General features: G+C 40.7%; 1 protein-coding gene across 1 annotated transcript; it reads right to left on the minus strand.

Annotated features, from left to right (window-relative positions):
- Nucleotides 1–6,262: 6,262 nt before the first annotated feature.
- LOC124257163 (probable transporter MCH1) lies at nucleotides 6,263–18,035 on the minus strand. Its single transcript, XM_046691179.1, has 3 exons — nucleotides 15,808–18,035; nucleotides 10,384–10,590; nucleotides 6,263–8,089 (listed from the first exon to the last, which is right to left on the minus strand). The coding sequence occupies exons 1-3, from the start codon at nucleotides 15,950–15,952 to the stop codon at nucleotides 7,038–7,040; spliced, it is 1,404 nt and encodes a 467-aa protein (XP_046547135.1). The 5' UTR covers nucleotides 15,953–18,035; the 3' UTR covers nucleotides 6,263–7,037.
- Nucleotides 18,036–20,466: the final 2,431 nt, after the last annotated feature.

Raw genomic sequence — 20,466 nt, forward strand, 5'->3', positions numbered from 1 at the left:
CAAAATTACAATTATCTGGAACCGATTCTGGAATTCTGTTCAAAGTGGTCTCAAATCGGACTCACAACACGAAAGACCAGGGTTCCCAAATGAAACTATTCTTTGAAATAAACGAGTCACCCGTAGCCCATATGACCAACGTTTTAAATGTACTTTAATCATTTGGCCTCCAAATATACATTTGTTACACAGATCATGAAATATAAGCCCATTAGGGATACTATAAACATATATGATAAATGCATGTAAATATGGCCATCGCTCTCATACATTTATAACATGTTAAATAATTGTTTCTGTCAAATGTTTGTTCATTGATATGATACAAGTTTATATGCCCTTGACATCGTTTATGACCAGCTTCAAATTAATCCTTCTATTGTGTTCTCCTAAAGGCTCGGTAATGGATAGATGAATAATTACCATACTACTGAAATTAGCATTCATATCAATGGTTGCGTAATATAACCTCATCATATTGTCAGCAATGGCTCTTTAGCGTTCAGCAGCTACGTCAGTGACGTAATGAGGTAATTAGTAACATATGGCAGATGTTCAACTTTATCACTGGTGTTTCAAGTTTCTCATATATTTGTAAACCCAGACTGCATCAACGCACTCCATTGAAATTATAGCAGGTTTTGACTTAACAAAGTTTTATAGAGAGTAGAGTAATATAAGTATTTGATTTGCTTATATCCATTGGGGTTCTATTTAAATAATCTAATGACTTTACAGTTGCATCATGAGCAAATATGATTGATCTAATGAAATTATTCATATGCATCTTTACATTAACATACAAATATTCAAGCTCCGACATCCGAGTCCCCCAGAATATTAAATAGCCAATTTCAAAATATAATTATTGTTGCCAATTTAAACTAAAGCGGGCAATTCGTTTTCTTATTTTGTGTTTGTGTGTTCACTTTCTGTTGGAATTGAATAAGTCCTCAGTAAGATGTAGGCTGTATAACAGGTTATGTACTTGGTAAATGCTGTGAGCTAACTGGTATGAGCATGAATTTAAAGAAAACTAAGATTATTGTGTTTAGAAATGGTGGTCCCTTGCGCTCATATGAAAATTGGTTTTATAATGGTAATGTTATTGACACTGTTTCATTTTGCAAGTACCTTGGGATTATGTTCACTCCTAAATTATCCTGGAGTAAAGCTACACCTTGTCTTGCATCACAAGCTAATAAGGCAATATTCTCTGTTAAAAAATTCCAAAGGAAACTCGGCAGCATTAATTGTACAGATTTATTTAGATTTTTTATTGTATGATATCACCCATCCTATGTTATGGTTCTGAAATATGGGGCACATCCTAGTGAAATACTTTTGAATCTGTCCATATTAAATTATGTAAATATGTTTTGAAACTTGAAAAATCCACCTGTAACAATATGGTCTTGGGTAGATGAGGAAGGGTGCCTTTACAGTTTATTTATACAACCAATGCTGTGAAATACTGGTGTAGACTTCTAAACTTTCCTGACTATAGATTACCAAAACAATGTTATTTTATGTTATTATCTTTAGACAGGATGGGACGAAAAAATATTCTTTTTCAATTTGGTTTAGGATTTGTTTGGACAAGCTAGCAAATTGGTGATCACAAAATATTTATTGAATCATTTAAACATAGATTACATGATGATTTATTCCAATCTTGGCAATCATCTTTGGATATCAGCCATAAATGTGTTTACTATAAGCAATTCGGATCTTTATTAAATGTAGAGAGCTACTTGATAAATAATGATATCCCTCAATATTTAAAAATTATATGTGCCCGATTTCGGTGTTGTAATTTTAAACTAGCAGTTGAAACTAGTAGATACATTATTGTTGTATATAATGAAAGGCATTGCCTGTTTTGCAAATTAAATGGTATCTTCGTTGTTGAAGATGAATGGCATCTGTTCTGTTCTGTTGTGTTCAATAGGTTATGTGATGTCCACAATGTATATGTGTGCAAACGTTAGTCCTTACTTTCACCTCAACATCATGATATATCTGTAATTTTCATTCTATGATTTTCTCGAGTTCCTGCAGAATAACAGCTTTCTGACATTTAGAAGCCTGAACATCGTTTGGGTTTTGGAAAGAAGGAGTTTTCCTTAGAAGTGAATTTGTTAGATGCACAAAAGTAATGTTTCAATCTGTTTCTCCAGCCAGATCACAATTAGTTGGGTGCAATTGTGTTTCCCCAATTCACCTACAAACTTCACGTCAAAATAGTTATGCGAATGTATTTAGCCCTACCGACTAAGCCCATATTTTATTATTCATGTTTTTATCTACTTTTCAAGTTCATGTCGCATATAGACTGACATTCCAGTATATTCTTGCATCACTCATCACAGAAAATGACTCATTCACCAAACATGAATTAATGTTTTGCTTACTGTAGCGTACGGACAGGGTCCTAGGCAATGTTTGGTTATTCCAAACTGGGAGTTAGTGATTAGGTGTCTCACTCTGAGAATTTGGGTTTGATTCCCTGGTGCGACTGAACCCCAATAATAAATTATGTACTGTACTGAGGAAGTATAACACCAATTATAGCATAAACTGTCACATCACTTTCAGAAATGTTTTGTGTATTGATCACTTTAAAACTGTTACACAACGTCGCCATTTCTCATGTGACTTGTGCTTGATTTCATTGCACTTTGATTAGATTCCCCAAGACTCTGCTTGAATTCATGTTTGATCTAATGATGATCACAACAGTAGATCTGCTTGAAAAGTGTGTGCCTCTTATTGACGCTCGAAAGGGACGAGACAAGGGAGAAAGGTTTCCATGAACATGTTTATGTTAAAAACACGTTGAGACTTTGGGATGCTGATAACCTGACATGTATTATTTAGTTAAACCATGCTAAGCCTATGTGCATGTTCCTCTTAGGATTTACAAAAATAAATCTGTGTAACAATTTAGGACATTTTCACTGAGGATGAATGTAGTTATGAACAATTCAAATTGACACATATATTGGAGCAAAGTGCAACGCATTTTCATAGAACGTAATACATTTCAAGATGACTAGAATAATTAAAAGTTTAATTTGAATCTGAAGGGTATCATGTTCACATGATAATACCCTATCATATTCACGAATGTACATGATTCTGTTCATGTAAGAACAAACTGTAGCGATCCCCCCTGGAAAATGTCAGCTTCTATCACTGTCCGATAATTAAAACGCACTTTGATGACTAAAAATGTTGAAATCCCAAACGTATTCGAAATTGTCTGGACTGAAAACGTCAAAGCACATTGATACAATATTCCGATAATCAAGACCACTTTATGTCTGCACTTGTTTAGGTTGGGCAATCTTATCAAATACGAATGAATATGTGATTGATTGCACAAAGCTAACAACACAGTGATCGACATATTTCTTCACGCAAAAGGTACGTTTTGATATATATAACGATTGTTACTCCTGTGCACCTGTTTGAAAAGTACGAGCCTCTTACAGATACCCGAGAGGGATAACTGAGTATTGACTCTATTAACTACATTCCACAGTTTCCACTTTTTATGTTCAAAACACGTTGAGAGCCTGGCATGTGTCATAACGCGTTAAATCATACTAAGCCTGTCTCCGTTTGGAATTTTCAAAAAATTGAAAGCACCTGATTTACACTTTAACACATTTTCACAGAGAATAAAAGTAGTTTTGTCTTATCTTCAGGCCCATTAACAATTCAGATAGCTTGGACTAAAGTACAATGTTTGTATGTAATGCAATGCAATGTAATGTAATGTAATGTAATATATTTCCAACAATTCAGTGTGACAGGAAATATTTGAACAGAGTACAATGTCTGTATATAATGCTGTGTAATATAATACATTTCCAGTGACCGGAATATTACATGGTTTGAATTAGAGCTGAAGGTTGTTATATTTAAATGATCGATTCTGTTGATGCATGCACATGCAGAAGGCAATAACATGTGTACACACTAGGAAGGGGGATTGTTATCAGCCGTTCAACATTTTAGTTGCCTAGCAACAAGCATGTATCATCATTATTTCATATTGATTCATACATACATGCTCAACCGTGATTTCGTATTATTGTGGAAAATCGTTATTAGTCAACATTGTGACAATTTTGATTGTAAAACTTTTAATATTAATGTCATTGCGGATAAAAATGACAAAAGGATATTTTCCAATTAAGTATGTTAATACATTTGACATAGGAATACAATCGATAACAGAGACCTGTCTAGTAAACAGTGACCACGAAATGAGTGAACGAGTTTTACGCCGCTTTTAGCAATATTCAAGCAATTTCACGTCTACGGCGTAACGAGCGAACGCTTTAACCAGTAGGATACCCTACCACCCCACAGTAACCACGGACGAAACAGTGACCTCTGATGGAAAACAAGACTGGAGATGTTTCATATTATAGCAGCTAATCAATACCCTCGCTGTGATTAGGTTTCAATGTTTAATGTGGTGTTCCAGCCCAAGAGGCCGTGTTCAATCGGGAAAGTCATTTGCATGAACTTTGAGATACATAACCGGAATTATTGCCAGGCTCCGGACCATAAAACGAACCTCCCACGATGTAATGATTAAGCTAAGACTACAACAGACAGAATGATTGACATGATAACGCTGATTAAAAGAACACTTTAATGCAGTAGCATTCCCTTAGGGTGGTAGTTTGATCAGGGAGACTTCTTTGACATAGTCTACAGGATAATTTGTAGCATCACTGAGTTTTTTAAACCTACCAGACGCAAGGAGGCGACCAACGGGATCGGGTAGTCAGGCTTGCTGACTTGGTTGACACATGCCATCGTATCCCAATTGCCTAGATCGATGCTCATGATGTTGATCGCTCGGATATGTGGTCCAGATTCGATTAATTACAGGCTGCCGCCTTATGGCTGGAATATTGCTGAGTGCGGCGTTAAGCAACCAAACAAACAAACAAACATCTCCAACTAAGAGCAACATCTTCCACCCGAGATGCATCCACATTCCGTGCCTTTACTGGGAACATTCATTACTCATTGTGTTTTAAAACGTTGCGCTAATTACATTCACTTGAGCAGTGACAACCATTGTGATCTTCTGTCCATGAAGGGGCGTCGGGGTAGCGTAGTGGTTAAAGCGTTGGCTCGTCACGCCGAAGATTCGATTCCCCACATGGGCACAATGTGTGAAGCCCATTTCTGGTGTCCCCCGCCGTGATATTGCTGGAAGATGGCTAAAAGCGGCGTAAAACCAAACTCAGTCAGTCAGTCAGTCAGGTCTGTCCATGAAACACTGTTTCTGAAGGATTGTAAGCGTTTGTTCAGTTATATACACACACTTTGACTTCCGTATACATGTGCACAATGGGGATGTTCATATATCAAGTGAGATTTGATTGTGATTAGGTCTAGCGTTCAGAAACAACGCCAGAGTATTGCAAATGTATAGCTCCACAATAGCAATACTCAAAACCTATTCATTACTTACCTTGTTTTCGGTAGTATATTAAACAGCTTTAGTATTAGTGCCATTACGACATCAGGTCCTAGATTTTCGAAGCTCTCTTAGTGCTAAGATAGTCCTGAGTGCCATACATTAACATTAACTTACGACTATCTTAGCGGTAAGAGAGCTTCAAAAATCTAGGCCCTGGAATGTCTTTAAATGTTTCATTACACAGATCATCTGAACATGGAGTTTATTCTATTTTACATATTACATACATTACTCATGGAAGGAGAAGGGACTGTATACTTACCTCCGAGTTTTGTGATCAGGTTATGCAAAGGAGTTCGAAGATCTATTGTTTTCAGGACTAACAACGGCAAATATTCAAGCAAAATCTTGAAGAACTTATTTGTCGGTGAATGAATTTTCACAAGGTAAGTTAATAGTGTGTGTATTTCTCTCCCGAACTTTGACAAAGCAGCGGCAACTACTGATTCGATGAATAGTCAACATGTTACAATAACTGTCTATGTGATAAACCATCTGTATATATGCATGGATATCAAACATTGTCAAACACACCTCTGAGTGAATAGGATTGTTTAATTTGGTGTTTACCAATTCCCTGACTTAGAGGTAGTGGTGTTCCATGGTGTGTCAGAGGGATTATATCTATCATAAATACTACATAGACCTGGAACATTATCATAAAAGAATTAGCAAACATTCTTACACATAAAGAATCTTACCTTTGTGTCTCAATGGGTCTTTTGACATCAATAATATCAAAACGAGTTAACAAAAATAGTTTTTATTCGCCATCCATTATTTGTAAACAGTGATAAGCAATGTCTACATTGTAACATCTTAAGCTGACCGGCATCAGTGGCAAAGATGTCATTTGATTGTGTCTTTGATATCAAATATGTCAAAACGTCATGGTAACCGATAATGCCACAATGTTCTGCAAGGCATTGCAATGACCTTTCCGAGTAGGCACATCTCCACTCTCCAGTCTTGGATAACAAAATATTACATACCAGTTAATATCGTTATGACAATATCGAATATAGTAACTCTCCTTGTCCGTCAAAGAAATTGAAAATAACGAAATAGCGGATTTTCCTAACCATATCCCAGGTGACTGCAAATCAACACCTCTGTAAACCGTACAACTAAGGACACGTGGAGTTTGTTATATATGGGGACTTTTAAAATCGAACAAGCATTTTCATGAATCAATCTTAAAATCAAGTTTCACAATAACGATTTACCAATCACAAGTTTCATAAAAGCGCCATGTCTGCAATCTTTACCGCAATGTTAAATTCAACTTAAATGAGTGAGTGAGTGAGTGAGTTTAGTTTTACGCAATATTCCAGCTGTATCACGGCGGGAGACACCAGAAATGGGGTTCACACATTGTACCCATGTGGGGAATCGAACCCGGGGGCGGACGCTTTAACTATGAGGCTACCCCATGGCCCCTCAAATTTAACGACCAATGGCGCTGGTTGTAACACCGTATCATGTGCCATTTGATTCCAACAATATAGTTAAGGTATCATTGTTACGATACTTTAGACGGCTCTGAGTTTACTTTGTTTGGATCCATTTCACGAACAAACTTGCGATACCTCCACCTTCTCTCAAGTAGACCTGCATAAAATATGACAGAACATAAACTTAGAACAGTTGCCATGACAAAACTCCACCTGAAGCATCCCTGTCCGTAGCAGTTCGTTTGTCCTTTGATAGGTATGGCGTTATCATAGATGGCACCGAACACTTTCTGAAGCAGCACTCCTCCGGCAGCATTCCCAATCATCATTGCACCCCAGTTCCTACCAAAATACTTAATTCCAAAGAATTCACTGGTCATGGTAGGTGTGAGACACCACGTCGCACCGTTAGGGATCCCTACTCCCAGAACCGCTATAAACAGAATAGGAAGACTATTGGCACTGTAAATACAGATGGCCAGAACCACAGTCTGGACAGCGGTCGCTGTTAAGATGACCAGTGCTCGTGGAACTTTATGCACAATCAGATCAGATCCGAACCCGAAGCTGATTTTGGCTATGGTTCCAGCGACAAAATTCAGAGTTGTTAATACTGTGCTGTACCCTTCCATATGGAAGGATTTTAGGTAAGTTGTAATGTTTGTTTGAAACATCAGTTGAAGACATGCGCACATCCAGAAGGACCAGGTCAGGAAATGAAAGTCGAAGTTGAACAGGAGCTTTCTTCCTGTTATATCTTGAGATATTTCCGGGTTGACTTTCTGAGGTTTCAGTTCATCAGGAATCTCCTCGCTGGATACCAGGGACTTTTTCTCCTCATCTTCAGGCAGGATGCGTGTGATGAGAAAGAAGATACCTAAAACATTAGCAGCAACGAAGAGCAACGCGTTGAGGAGGTAAAACCCAGACAGGTTTTGTTTATCCTCGTCATTGTGATCGTGGCCGTTGACGAAGAGCGTGCCGTAGATGAGCGCCACCAGGGCAGGTCCGCCGCTGAAGGAGGCGTCCAGGACACCGATGATTTTGCCTCGGTGTTTGGGACGGAAGTTGTTCACGTTGGCCATCATGGACACCATGTAGGTAAAGATGGCTCCCAGACCTATCGGTGGACAGAAAACAAAGTTGTCATATTATTGGGTTTTTTTGTTGCTGTTTATCTATGCAATTGGGATACGATGAGTTTACTTTGTTTGGATCCATTTCACGAACAAACTTGCGATACCTCCACCTTCTCTCAAGTAGACCTGCATAAAATATGACAGAACATAAACTTAGAACAGTTGCCATGACAAAACTCCACCTGAAGCATCCCTGTCCGTAGCAGTTCGTTTGTCCTTTGATAGGTACTGTAGGTACAGATGGCTCCCAGACCTATCGGTGGACAGAAAACAAAGTTGTCATATTATTGGTTTTTTTTGTTGCTGTTTATCTATGCAATTGGGATACGATGTCAACTAAATCAGCGAGTCTGACCACTCGATCCCGTTAGTCGCCTCTCTCGACCAGCATTGATTGCTGATCTTCACGGTTTGTCATATTAATGAATGAATCAGACAATATTCAGCTGAACCATTTTTGTTTGTTTTTCTGTGTGTTGTTTTACGCCGCAAAATTCCAGCTGTTAATTATCGGTCCGAGTGATAGGCATTACCACCATCGAAACATGAAATTAGGATACGATGACATGCAGTCAACCAAGTTCCGTTCACCGACCTCTTCCATAGGCAGCTGGGGTCGATGTCCTCACACGGTATCACAACGGGTGTCAGCTATATCAAACCTGCCTTTTAATGTACATCTCATCCACGACGAACAAGGGGCTCTCGCGACCTATCTCAAGCTGACTCCACACAGGATCAGAGGTATGTAACAGTTATGTAAACTATGCACATGTATGCGTTTTGGTCAGCATATTACTATATGACAGCAGTTTGAAAACATGCCTTTATCGGGCAGTCCAGTGAATGATGTGATGAACAGCGATCCACATTAGACAGGTTACGGAGATACGTGATCTACCAAGTCCCATAGTACATCGATGCTCTTGATGTTATCAACTGGATTGTCTCATCCAGATTGGATTATTCATCGAGCACCGTCATATAGCTGGAATATTACCATAACTACTACTGCTGCTGCTACTACTACTACTGCTGCTGCTACTGCTACTACTGCTGCTGCTACTACTGCTACTGCTACGGCTGCTGCTACTACTACTGCTACTGCTACGGCTGCTGCTGCTACTGCTACTACTGCTACTACTACTACTGCTACTACTGCTGCTGCTACTGCTGCTGCTGCTGCTGCTGCTGCTACTACTGCTACTGCTACGGCTGCTGCTGCTGCTACTACTACTGCTGCTACTACTGCTGCTGCTGCTACTGCTGCTGCTGCTGCTACTACTGCTGCTGCTGCTGCTGCTACTACTGCTGCTGCTGCTGCTGCTGCTGCTGCTGCTGCTGCTGCTACTGCTGCTGCTACGGCTGCTGCTGCTACTGCTGCTACTGCTGCTGCTGCTACTGCTACTGCTACTGCTGCTGCTGCTGCTGCTGCTGCTGCTACTGCTACTGCTACTGCTGCTACTGCTGCTGCTGCTGCTGCTGCTGCTGCTGCTACTACTGCTGCTGCTACTGCTGCTGCTGCTGCTGCTGCTGCTGCTGCTGCTACTACTACTGCTGCTGCTGCTGCTGCTGCTGCTGCTGCTACTGCTACTGCTGCTGCTACTACTGCTGCTGCTACTGCTGCTGCTGCTGCTGCTGCTGCTACTGCTGCTGCTGCTGCTACTGCTACTGCTGCTGCTACTGCTACTGCTGCTACTACTGCTACTGCTACTACTGCTACTGCTGCTGCTACTACTGCTGCTGCTGCTGCTGCTACTGCTACTGCTACTGCTGCTGCTGCTGCTGCTGCTGCTACTGCTACCACGCTACTACTGCTGCTGCTACTACTGCTACTGTTGCTACTGCTACTACTGCTGTTGCTATTACTACTACTACTGCTGCTACTGCTACTGCTGCTGCTACTACTACTACTACTGCTACTGTTACGGATGCTGCTACTGCTACCACTGCTGCTGCTACTACTGCAGCTGCTACTGCTACTACTGCTACTGCTACTGCTACTGCTACGGCTGCTGATACAGCTACCAGTGAAAATCCTGGTTAGAACTGATTATCAGCAACCCATACTTGTCGTAAGAGGCGACAAACGGGATCGGGTGGTCAGGCTAGCTGGCTTGGTTTTACACATCATGGTATCCCAAATGCGTAGACTGATGCACATGATGTCAATCAGTGGATTGTTTGGTCCTGACTCGATTACTTACAGACGACCGGCCACAACAAATACAAGTAGATACTTCTCCACTAGCAGTAGTATATACTGTAGACTTACCGAACAACAGAAAATAGATGTACTGCAGGTACGCCTTCCCTGCATAGAACGTCTTCTGCAGTGTGGTGCTGTACAACAAGAAGCCACCCAAGGAGGAGATCATGAGGGACGCGAACGCCGTCCGCCGGGCTCCAAGTTTCTCAAACATGATGCCAGCCGGGAAACCCAGGGAGGTTCCGATATTTCCCATCGAGGCGAGAAGCTCGACTGTAAAATAAGGTCAGCATGCATTACCACTGTGCACTACTAGACGGAAAGGGATTTCTTTACAGCCAAGGGCGGTGGGGTAGCCTTCGCTAGTCACGCCGAAGACCCGGGTTCGATTCCCTACATGTGTTGTATGTGTGGAGCCCATTTCTGGTGTCCCCCGCCGTGATATTGGTGACACATTGCTAAAAGCGGCGTAAAACCATACTCACTCACTCACTCTATTCATTCATTGAAATTGATATGAAAATGGCAAATTGGGATTATTTTTCGTCACTGAGACTATGAATTCAAAAGTTTGTGAGAGACTTCCTAAGCAATTGTTGATGTAATTGTTAAGGTGTGAGTGAGTGAGTTTAATTTAACGCCGCGTTTCGCAATATTCCAGCAATATCACGGCGGGATTGTTTGGGATTGCCTTTCTTGAGTTACCTTTGATTGCCAAGACGTGCTTTGCGGTACCCTATGATTGTCTGAGATTGCTTTGGATTGAACCTTGATTAATAGGCCAGTAGAAAATCCCTGTTTTTTTAGTTAACCTAGACATCTGCGATAACAAGCCAATTTGTTGACAAAAATGATTATCATGATCCTGTGTGTCTGTAATAATAACCCAATCAAAATCAACCTTGGGGAAATATGTTAAATTTCTCATTAAAAATTGTTACTTGAGCTCCGTGTGTATGTTTGACCTGTATGTAGTTGTTAGGCAACTAGTACCGTTTCCAGTCACAACAAAGATGTCAGCCCCAAGGTGCTACCTCACCACTCAAGGGCATTTAATGCCAATGTGATTTACAAAGGAAATGTCTTCAACTGAAAGCTGCATTAATTATAAACTGTGTGGACACATTTATTATATTACTGTTGGAGCCGTTTGAACATAAAACTTGCTTGTTATCGCAAATGTCCGGGTTCTTCGACAATTCTACTGGCCTATAACAATTGTTAGCCTGTGCGTGTGATGGATGCCACCAGTGTGACAGGAAACAAGCTCATCACGAGCACTGTCATCAGAATTTGTGACCCATTAACACATGATCAGGACATAGTCGGAATCGTAAAATCGACGCTGGTTGTGACGCTTGTATTTGGACGGCATTGGAGCCCTTTGATGTTAGTTGATGCACAAAGTTATAACTAGAATTTAGAAAATCGTCTTGATGATATTCCAGTTCCCAGTTTGAAAGTACTGGAATGAATTGGAAGGCCGGTTGTAGAATGTTGACTACTCGTAAATGGAGATTCGAATCCACAACCATAGGTTTCTGGTGTGCCAGTCCGCCGGACAATGGTGACGCTGATCCTCTTCCTACATAATTATAGCCTTTCATATTTGTCTTAGTCTTAAGAATACCTTATTAAGCAAAACAGTATATAGGTCCTGAGTTTGAAAATTGTTCCCTTTTCACATCATTGTAGATAAGGATAGAGCAAAGGTGAAATATGAAGACACCGTCTTTATCACAATAGAGGCTCGGTTTCTGTGTAGATTCGTAAAGGTAGCACAGAAATATCGTACGTACAAAACCCGGTTAGAATTAATATTGGTCTTCTGTAACCCATGCCTGACGGAAGAGGCGACTAACGGGATCGGTTGGTCATGCTTGCTGACTTGGTTGACACATGTCATTGTATCCCATTTGCATAGAGCGATGTTCTTGCTGTTGATCACTGGCTTGTCTGGTCCAGACTCCATTACTCCATTACTTACCACCGCCAAATAGGTGAAATATTGCTGAGTGTGGCGTTAAAGAAAAACAAACATACAAACGTCGCCTCAATAGCAGTTATTCCGAAGAGAATGCTGATTTTGAGAAAATTATCAACTAAAGATGGTAACATTATATGTCTGGGATACAAAGGCCTAAACGTGATAACGAATTGGATAGAATTTGGCTGGGGTCTTGCACTGATTAACGAATTGGATAAAATTTAGCTGAAGTCTTGCACTGATTAACGAATGGGATAGAATTTGGCTGAGGTCTTGCACTGATTAACGAATTGGATAGAATTTGGCTGAGGTCTTGCACTGATTAACGAATTGGATAGAATTTGGCTGAGGTCTTGCACTGATTAACGAATTGGATAGAATTTGGCTGAGGTCTTGCACTGATTAACGAATTGGACAGAATTTGGCTGAGGTCTTTCACTGATTAACGAATTGGATAGAATTTGGCTAAGGTCTTGCACTGATTAACAAATTGGACAGAATTTGGCTGAGGTCTTGCACTGATTAACGAATTGGACAGTTTTTCTTACTGCATGTTATAACCTGACTAAGTGGACAAAAGTTGACAGTTTGTGCTAGAAAATATTCTCTCCGCGTAGTAATTATGTTTCGACGAATGTTTCAATGCCAAAAGCCCCGAACAAAGTCGGTAAGCTCAAAACCAAATTCTCCTGACTAGCAGTAGAAAAATTGTTTTTTATCTTCGATAGATCGTGTCCTTGTCGATTACGTTAAATTACACTCATTGAAATGGTTTCCACTACGCTCAACGTAATCACGCAATTGCAGAATACAATGACAAGTAATTACATGTATATAATACATACTTTCGTGGTGTGTGAGGCCAGGAGAATACAGTACAACCAGAAATTATTGAGAATTTAAAGACTGTAATTTTTTTATTTCACTCATTACTCCCTTATCAAATGTGAATATTAGCAGAACATAACTCCAGATTCAAAGACAGGTGAACAGTTAGTATTTTGTCAAGTCACCATGGGCAGCAATGCAGGCTTCAATGCGGCGGGGCATACTACTGATCAAAGAAGTCGTGGTCCATGCTGTCCCAATATCGGACCACCTCTTCTTTCATTTCAGCAATATTTGTCAGATTTTTCTTATTGAGACTTTCATTCATAAGTCCCAAAACATTTTCTATTGGATTTAGGTCAGGGCTATAGCTTGGCCAATCTAATAATGTCATATTTTGGGTCCGAAACTAGGCCTGAACGATGTTTTGGGTCGTTGTCCTGCTGGAAAATCAAAAAATTTCCATAGAAAACGTGAGCAGATGGAAGTAAATGTCCCTCGAGAATATCTGTGTACCGCTCACTGTTCATATTCCCTTCAAATACACAGAGGGGCGTTGCCCCTAACACAGATATGCCACCCCACAGGTTAAATTTCGGACTGTAATTTGGGCGCTGATACAAAGTTTTAAGGTTTTTCAGTTTGTTTGATACAGAATTTCAGTGTATTAGGAAACAGCCACACAGAACTTTCATCTGAGAAAATCACATTGTCCCAGTTAAAATTTCTATGCTGTAAGCACCAGTTCAACCTTCGCTCCTTTTGTTCAGGTTTCATGATCGGTGATGGAATTCCTCGACTTTTCTGCCAACCCATTGCATGCAGCTCAGTTCTAATTATCTCCTTACAGACAACCACAGTTCCTCTATCAAACATATCCAGCCTTAAGTTTTCTAAACTCCTTCGTTTGTTTTTAGAAACAAGAATACCAAGCCGCCTCCTGTCACCGACAGTCAATTTACTGGGCCTACCTGCGCCTCCCTGGTGCTCAATGCCATATCCATTTGCAATATTTTTCAAAACACGATAAACAGTGGACAAAGGGATGTCTGTTCTACTTGAAATCACTTAAGCTGATCTGATGTCCTTGTTATAATACTCTAAAATCAACTTCCTCTTCTCTAAATCATCCATACTGAGGATCACTGAAAATGTCGTCTGCTAGCAAGTAAACAGAGGGGATAACTCTTCACAAACTAATGAAAAAGGATTAACGGAGTTGTCTCTCTTGAATGAAACCAAGCACTTGATAGCTGGTCAAGGTTGTATATACTAGAAATCCAATAAACATATTCCTAAAATTCTCAATAATTTCTGGTCATACTATACATCATTCTGTGGTAATTACACTTCCTGTTTTCACTGGATGTATTCATGATGGCAATGTTTTAAGTAAAAACACGTTGTATTATTTTAAGCATATCAGACATCTAAATCAAACCTATCAGACAAAGCAATTTATCCTAGCGGCACATGTGGTTAATGGTTGTGTGAGCACACAAATGCTAATTTCAAAAACAGTTAATAGAATACCAAAAAGAATTAAATCAATAACAGGCATTATGGCAAAACCTGAAACAATGTACAACAATGAGGTTACGTCATCCATGAATACGAACATCGAGGGCTGGGAATGTTATCTACAGTATCTGATATCGTGAACATGTATGATAATTACATATTTATAAAAACATATTTTAAAGCTACTAGGCGTGTTTATAGCATGAGTATCAGCCTCTGTAGCTATTCCGTGTTTTTAAACCACTGTTCCCTAATAGCTAATATATGTGTAAAATGTACAGATATAATTACAGTATATTTAACTTGAATGTTTCGAAAGGTTTGTTTTAGCATAAGATTGTTTAGATGATCTTTTATTATGTTGGACCGTTTTAGATCACCCTATGATGGCGAAGGAATAGCACAAATCGGTTTATCATTGGTACTGAGCGGGGGAGTGTGGTTTTACGCCCCTGTTAGCAATATTCCAGCAACATCACGGCGGGAACACCAGAAATGGGCTTCATACATGGCGGTGCGTGGTCCTGTGCGTAGAGCTCAGGTCACAATCAGTTGAAGTTAAGCAACGTTGGTCGCGGACAGTCCTCGGATGGGTGACCGTGTTTGGCAGCTTCAGTTTCTAGGACTTCAGTCCTGCCCCACAACGAATCACATGTGGCGCATGTGGTCTCACCTTAGGCAAGTGAGTTTGTTCAAAATTGCCTCTGTCCACCCAGCAGTAAAATTAGGTACCTGATATGATACGATGGTAGTCTGAAATTGAACCTTGAGCGCCTGACAGGCGACCGGTTGTATTCTCCACATGGAGTGTTCTGTACTCGTTGACCAGGGGTAATATGTCAGCGCTTTGAGGATGCAATGTGCATGGATAAACGCGCAATATAAATGGACTATTATTGTTATTATTATTGTTCTCATGTCTGGAATCGAACACGTGTATGAAGAGCGAATGCTTTAACCACAAAGGCTGCCCCAAGACAGAACCGGTTACTGTCTACAGCTAAATGAAGTGAGTCAAATGTACATTGTATCCTACTGTAGGCGATCTTGGACTTTCCTGATGACCGAGCAGGTCCAGGATTACTGTACGAATATAGGAAAAAAGATGAATACAATTAGTGAAGAGATTAATATCGCGGTTACATTTTACCTACCTTCTGATTGGGTGTAATTGAAGGTCTTCTTGATGGCATTGGCGTATGCATTGAAGGCGAACACCGACCCTGCCACGCCCATCCCGATACAGCCCACCACGAGGCCGATAATGCGGAGGACAGTATCCTTGCTTATACGTACCATTCTGAAACAGGTACTGTCAATTCGGTCCTCCTCTATCTCCAACGATGCGTTGATGCTGGTATCAATTTTGATGATTTAAGGTGAAACCAAATTTGAAAACATTATATTCTTGCACCGATAGAGGCGAAAAATGTTTTACCATGATCCAAAGACGGAACTCTCAGAAATTGATTCTGGAACACGTGAATTGCATAGTATGACTGTAGATGGCACAGTGTTACTGAACAACACGTAGTCACTGGAAAACACTCTAAGTCACAGTTGTAGGCAAACTCGTAGGCACAGTTGTAGGCAACTAGTTGACACAGTGGTAATCAGCCTTAAGGATCAATCCTTTAGCAGTGTACTCCCTAGGATATCAAGATGCAAGTCTATGATGTATCAGATCTTTGCGTTTCAAATTGCCTTACGACCGTATCTCTGTACGTAGCTCCCAGCTCCCTCAAGCTGTCACACCGCACTGTCACAGAGAGATGAACAAATCATACCGGTCACGTGTTCAGTCAACGTTTTCATACAGGTTAAGTTCTACTCTGATCAGCATTACAGTTAGTTCGGCCATAATCAGCTGTCGCTTGATATCTGATATCTCTGTGTCAGCTGATACGACATATGTGTCACCGACATTCTGACACTTCAGTGTAAGCGAACTCTGGACATTATCACTTTGTCACGTTTCTATTCGCGAGTGCAAGGTACAGGCATGTTACTCATCATTACACCTGACCTCTACTCTTTGACCCACTGACAGACCCACTCATCAGCTGTTTCATATTACATATATAATGCTGTATAATGATGAGATTGTATGTCTCGGGTATACATTAAAGTCGGTAGTACATGGCATCAGCCCGTCACTGTAGCATACACTGTCCTTATGAAGAATCCCGTGGGATAACAACACGGCTACAGGAACATACGCTGGTGGTCCGGGGTTGCCAAATGGATTGGTCAGCCTCGGTGACTTTCTATCACTGTTTTTCCATACCCGATTATTTTCCACTGTCATTCATCTGGAATATTTCTGAGCAGACAGAACAAACAAACGGGTAGAGGTATTATGAAGATTACACTCTCCCCTCAAGACATGAAATTATTCCTTTTTGAATCAATTATAATGGGTAGCATATAATTTGTCTGGCCACCTTATGATTCTTGGAATATGAAACAATATTGTTATTGACAGACAGTTATTACACACAGTTAACTCCCTTGTAACGACGATAATGAATGCACAGAGGAGTCCGCTTTGATCACCTAGAAATACAAGCCCAGTGTTCGGAGAGACCATTCCTCACAAGTGATATATTTGACAAGAACAGAAAGTCCCTGTCGCCGTGTTCGGCACGCATAGTTACTAGATATCAGCGTCGGCCAGTGTTATATGTGAATTAACGCATCACGTTTGTCCCCTCACCAGCGTGTGTCTCATCTCGCCTAGTGTACATGACACATCTATCCATAAAGCTGTGTTATTTGAAATAAGGTGGGGATCGATGTGGACCATCACCGCATCTGTTGCTCTCGGTATACCGAGCTGTCATATTTACAGGGCATAACTGATCCTAGCGCGAGAGTTCGCTGACATTTCCCGACTGCTCCCTATATTTCCTGAAAGTTCCCGACAGTTTCTTATAGTTCCCGATGGTTAGTAATAGTTTCTGACAGTTCTTGATAGTTCCTGACAGTTCCTGACATTTCGTTCCAGTACCCGATAGTTCCTTGTATCTTCTTTGTAGTTTCCGATCGTCCTTTGTAGGACACGATCGGACCTGATGAGTGAGTGAGTTTAGTTGTACGTCGCTTCTAGCAATATTCCAGCAGTAATAGACACCAGAAATGGACTTGACACGTTACACCCATGTGGGGAATCGAACCTTGGTCTTCAGGGTGATGAGCGAACGCTTTAACCACAAGGCTACCCCACCGCTCTCGTACCTGACAGATCCCGACAGTTCACGAGAGTTATTCGTCTTTTCCCGATAGTTTCCAGTAGATCCTTTTAGCCCAGATATCCTGAGAGTTCCTGAGAGTTCCAGCAGAAACGTATACCTACGAGCTTCCAGAGTGCTTCAGCGTGGGCAAGCAGTGCTGCAATATTTTTCAACTCAATTAAAACACAAAATCAGCTTGCTATATTGATCCTCCACATAGCCATGATACGGTACAATGACATGCAACACCTGTCAGCCTAACAGTAAAAACTAGGGGTGACAGACTGGCAGGAAATGTGTTGCCACATGTAAACATTATGTATATTAATATGAATTGTTGAACTGTGAGAGTTTTATTTCCATGCGATTTAATGTATATGCTCGGCGTCACTAGTGAAGGGTCAAGCTAATGGGAACACTATGTCGTAAAAGTTGTAAAATCTTCGTTTTTGCTAGAAATATATACAACTGAATGTTTTACAAACTTTCTTAACAGTATGGAAAAACACATCAGGCCGTTGAAATGTCATTGTTAAGTTCTTTAAAGTCCGATACATTCTGTTACAAATGGCACATTTTTATTCGAATTGTCAATATGGAAATCCACCTGCAACTTAATGTTACCCTTCAGACGGTGTACTTAGTGTACATGATCGTCTCAATAACCTACTCACCCTTCAGACGGTGTACTTAGTGTACATGATTGTCTCAATAACCTACTCACCCTTCAGACGGTATACTTAGTGTACATGATCGTCTCAATAACCTACTCACCCTTCAGACGGTGTACTTAGTGTACATGATCGTCTCAATAACCTACTCACCCCCTTCAGACGGTGTACTTAGTGTACATGATCGTCTCAATAACCTACTCACCCTTCAGACGGTGTACTTAGTGTACATGATCGTCTCAATAACCTACTCACCCTTCAGACGGTGTACTTAGTGTACATGATCGTCTCAATAACCTACTCACCCTTCAGACGGTGTACTTAGTGTACATGATCGTCTCAATAACCTACTCACCCTTCAGACGGTGTGCTTAGTGTACATGATCGTCTCAACCCTTAAGGTGTACATGATCGTCTCAATAACCTACTCACCCTTCAGACGGTGTACTTAGTGTACATGATCGTCTCAATAACCTACTCACCCTTCAGACGTCCAATTGGTGTACATGATCGTCTCAATAACCTACTCACCCTTCAGACGGTTAAAGCTTAGTGTACATGATCGTCGGGCGGTCAGGAGGTTAAAGCTTGTATAAGAAGCGGGGCGGAGTGGTGTAAAGCGTTTGCTCGTCACGCAAAGACCCGGGTTCGAACCCACACATGGGTGCAATGTGCAAAGCCTATTCCTGTTGTGCGCCGCCGTGATGTTTGGGGAATATTGCTAAAAGCGGCTTAAAACCATACTCACTCAATTGTATAAGAAGCATTTATTTCTGCATACCATATGCAAAACAAGGAAAGCTAAGGGTGAATCAATTTCAACACTAATTGTGTAAATACAGCTTGCTAGTTCCTGTCAGTGATAATCTTCCCGAAGTGGTTTCACTTATTTTCTATAACGCCAGTAGTTGGAGAAGTACTGCAGCCCTGCCGTTAAAGGGTTCACCCTTTGCATCGAAGGCTCGGATTCAATTTCAGAAATGGGTATCGCACATGAATATAGGTGAAGTAACCCAACTCAGCACTCACCCTTCTGCAACATGGACCACAAGAGACAAACACGCCATCTGAACAGTCTTATTCTTTTCATACATCCTGTTGTTTGAAGGAAGTAAATTTTAAACATGCATATTCTGAAATCAATTATTTAATCCCGGGTGTAGCAAATATGCGTAAAAGCGATATCTAAAATGTGAGCTGTTGTAACAATTAAGTTGTTTATCATTCCGTTAAAACCCATATGAACAGGTATGTGCAAACATACCCTGGAATCGGAATTTAAGCGTCGAATCAATGACAAGCGGATGCTGGGTGTAAGGACTGCTGCACCCACTTGAAATCTAAAACTTGACGTCCCTCCACGCTGTGAAGAATAATTTTGTAAGTCAGCGTGAGTTTATGTTTACGCCGCTTGTGGCAATATTCAAGCAATATCACGGCAGGGGACACCAGAAATGGGCTTCACACATTGTACCCATGTGGGATCGAATCCAGGTCTTCGGCGAGACGAGCGAACGCTTTAACCACTAGGCTGCCTCACCGCCCTTAAAGAATTGTGTTGTCTGAGACAAAGAAACGTCCATTGTTACATAGCGGATGCAGACACATGGCCTAACATTGAAAATAATAATTCGTTTTGTTATGTGAAAAAACACCCAATATACTGTTATGGTAACATTATTCATATTATCAGAAAACAATATGTTCTGTGGGAAAATATGTATTCTGTGAACTACGAAGTGCATCTGAAACTGATAAATGTGAATATTGACATACGTTGTGTGCATTAATTATTTCTGCGTGACTCACTTTCACAGCAGGCTAGAAGAGCGTCAAACCAGGTAAGAAGATATGCAAGCAAGATGACATAAATTTCATAGATTGTTTAATTGTTTCGTGTTCCGGGAAG

The sequence above is a fragment of the Haliotis rubra genome, unplaced genomic scaffold (genome assembly GCF_003918875.1).
Source record: "Haliotis rubra isolate DU_JTF1 unplaced genomic scaffold, ASM391887v1 Scf65, whole genome shotgun sequence".
NCBI lineage: Eukaryota > Metazoa > Mollusca > Gastropoda > Lepetellida > Haliotidae > Haliotis > Haliotis rubra.

Excerpts from the sequence above, each read along its gene's own strand:
- LOC124257163 (XM_046691179.1), bottom strand. The coding sequence starts at position 15,952 with ATGGTACGTATAAGCAAGGATACTGTCCTCCGCATTATCGGCCTCGTG. Across the intron at positions 10,591-15,807 it reads CAATTACACCCAATCAGAAG|TCGAGCTTCTCGCCTCGATG; the intron begins GTAGGTAAAATG and ends CTTATTTTACAG. Across the intron at positions 8,090-10,383 it reads CATCTATTTTCTGTTGTTCG|GTCTGGGAGCCATCTTTACC; the intron begins GTAAGTCTACAG and ends GTCCACCGATAG.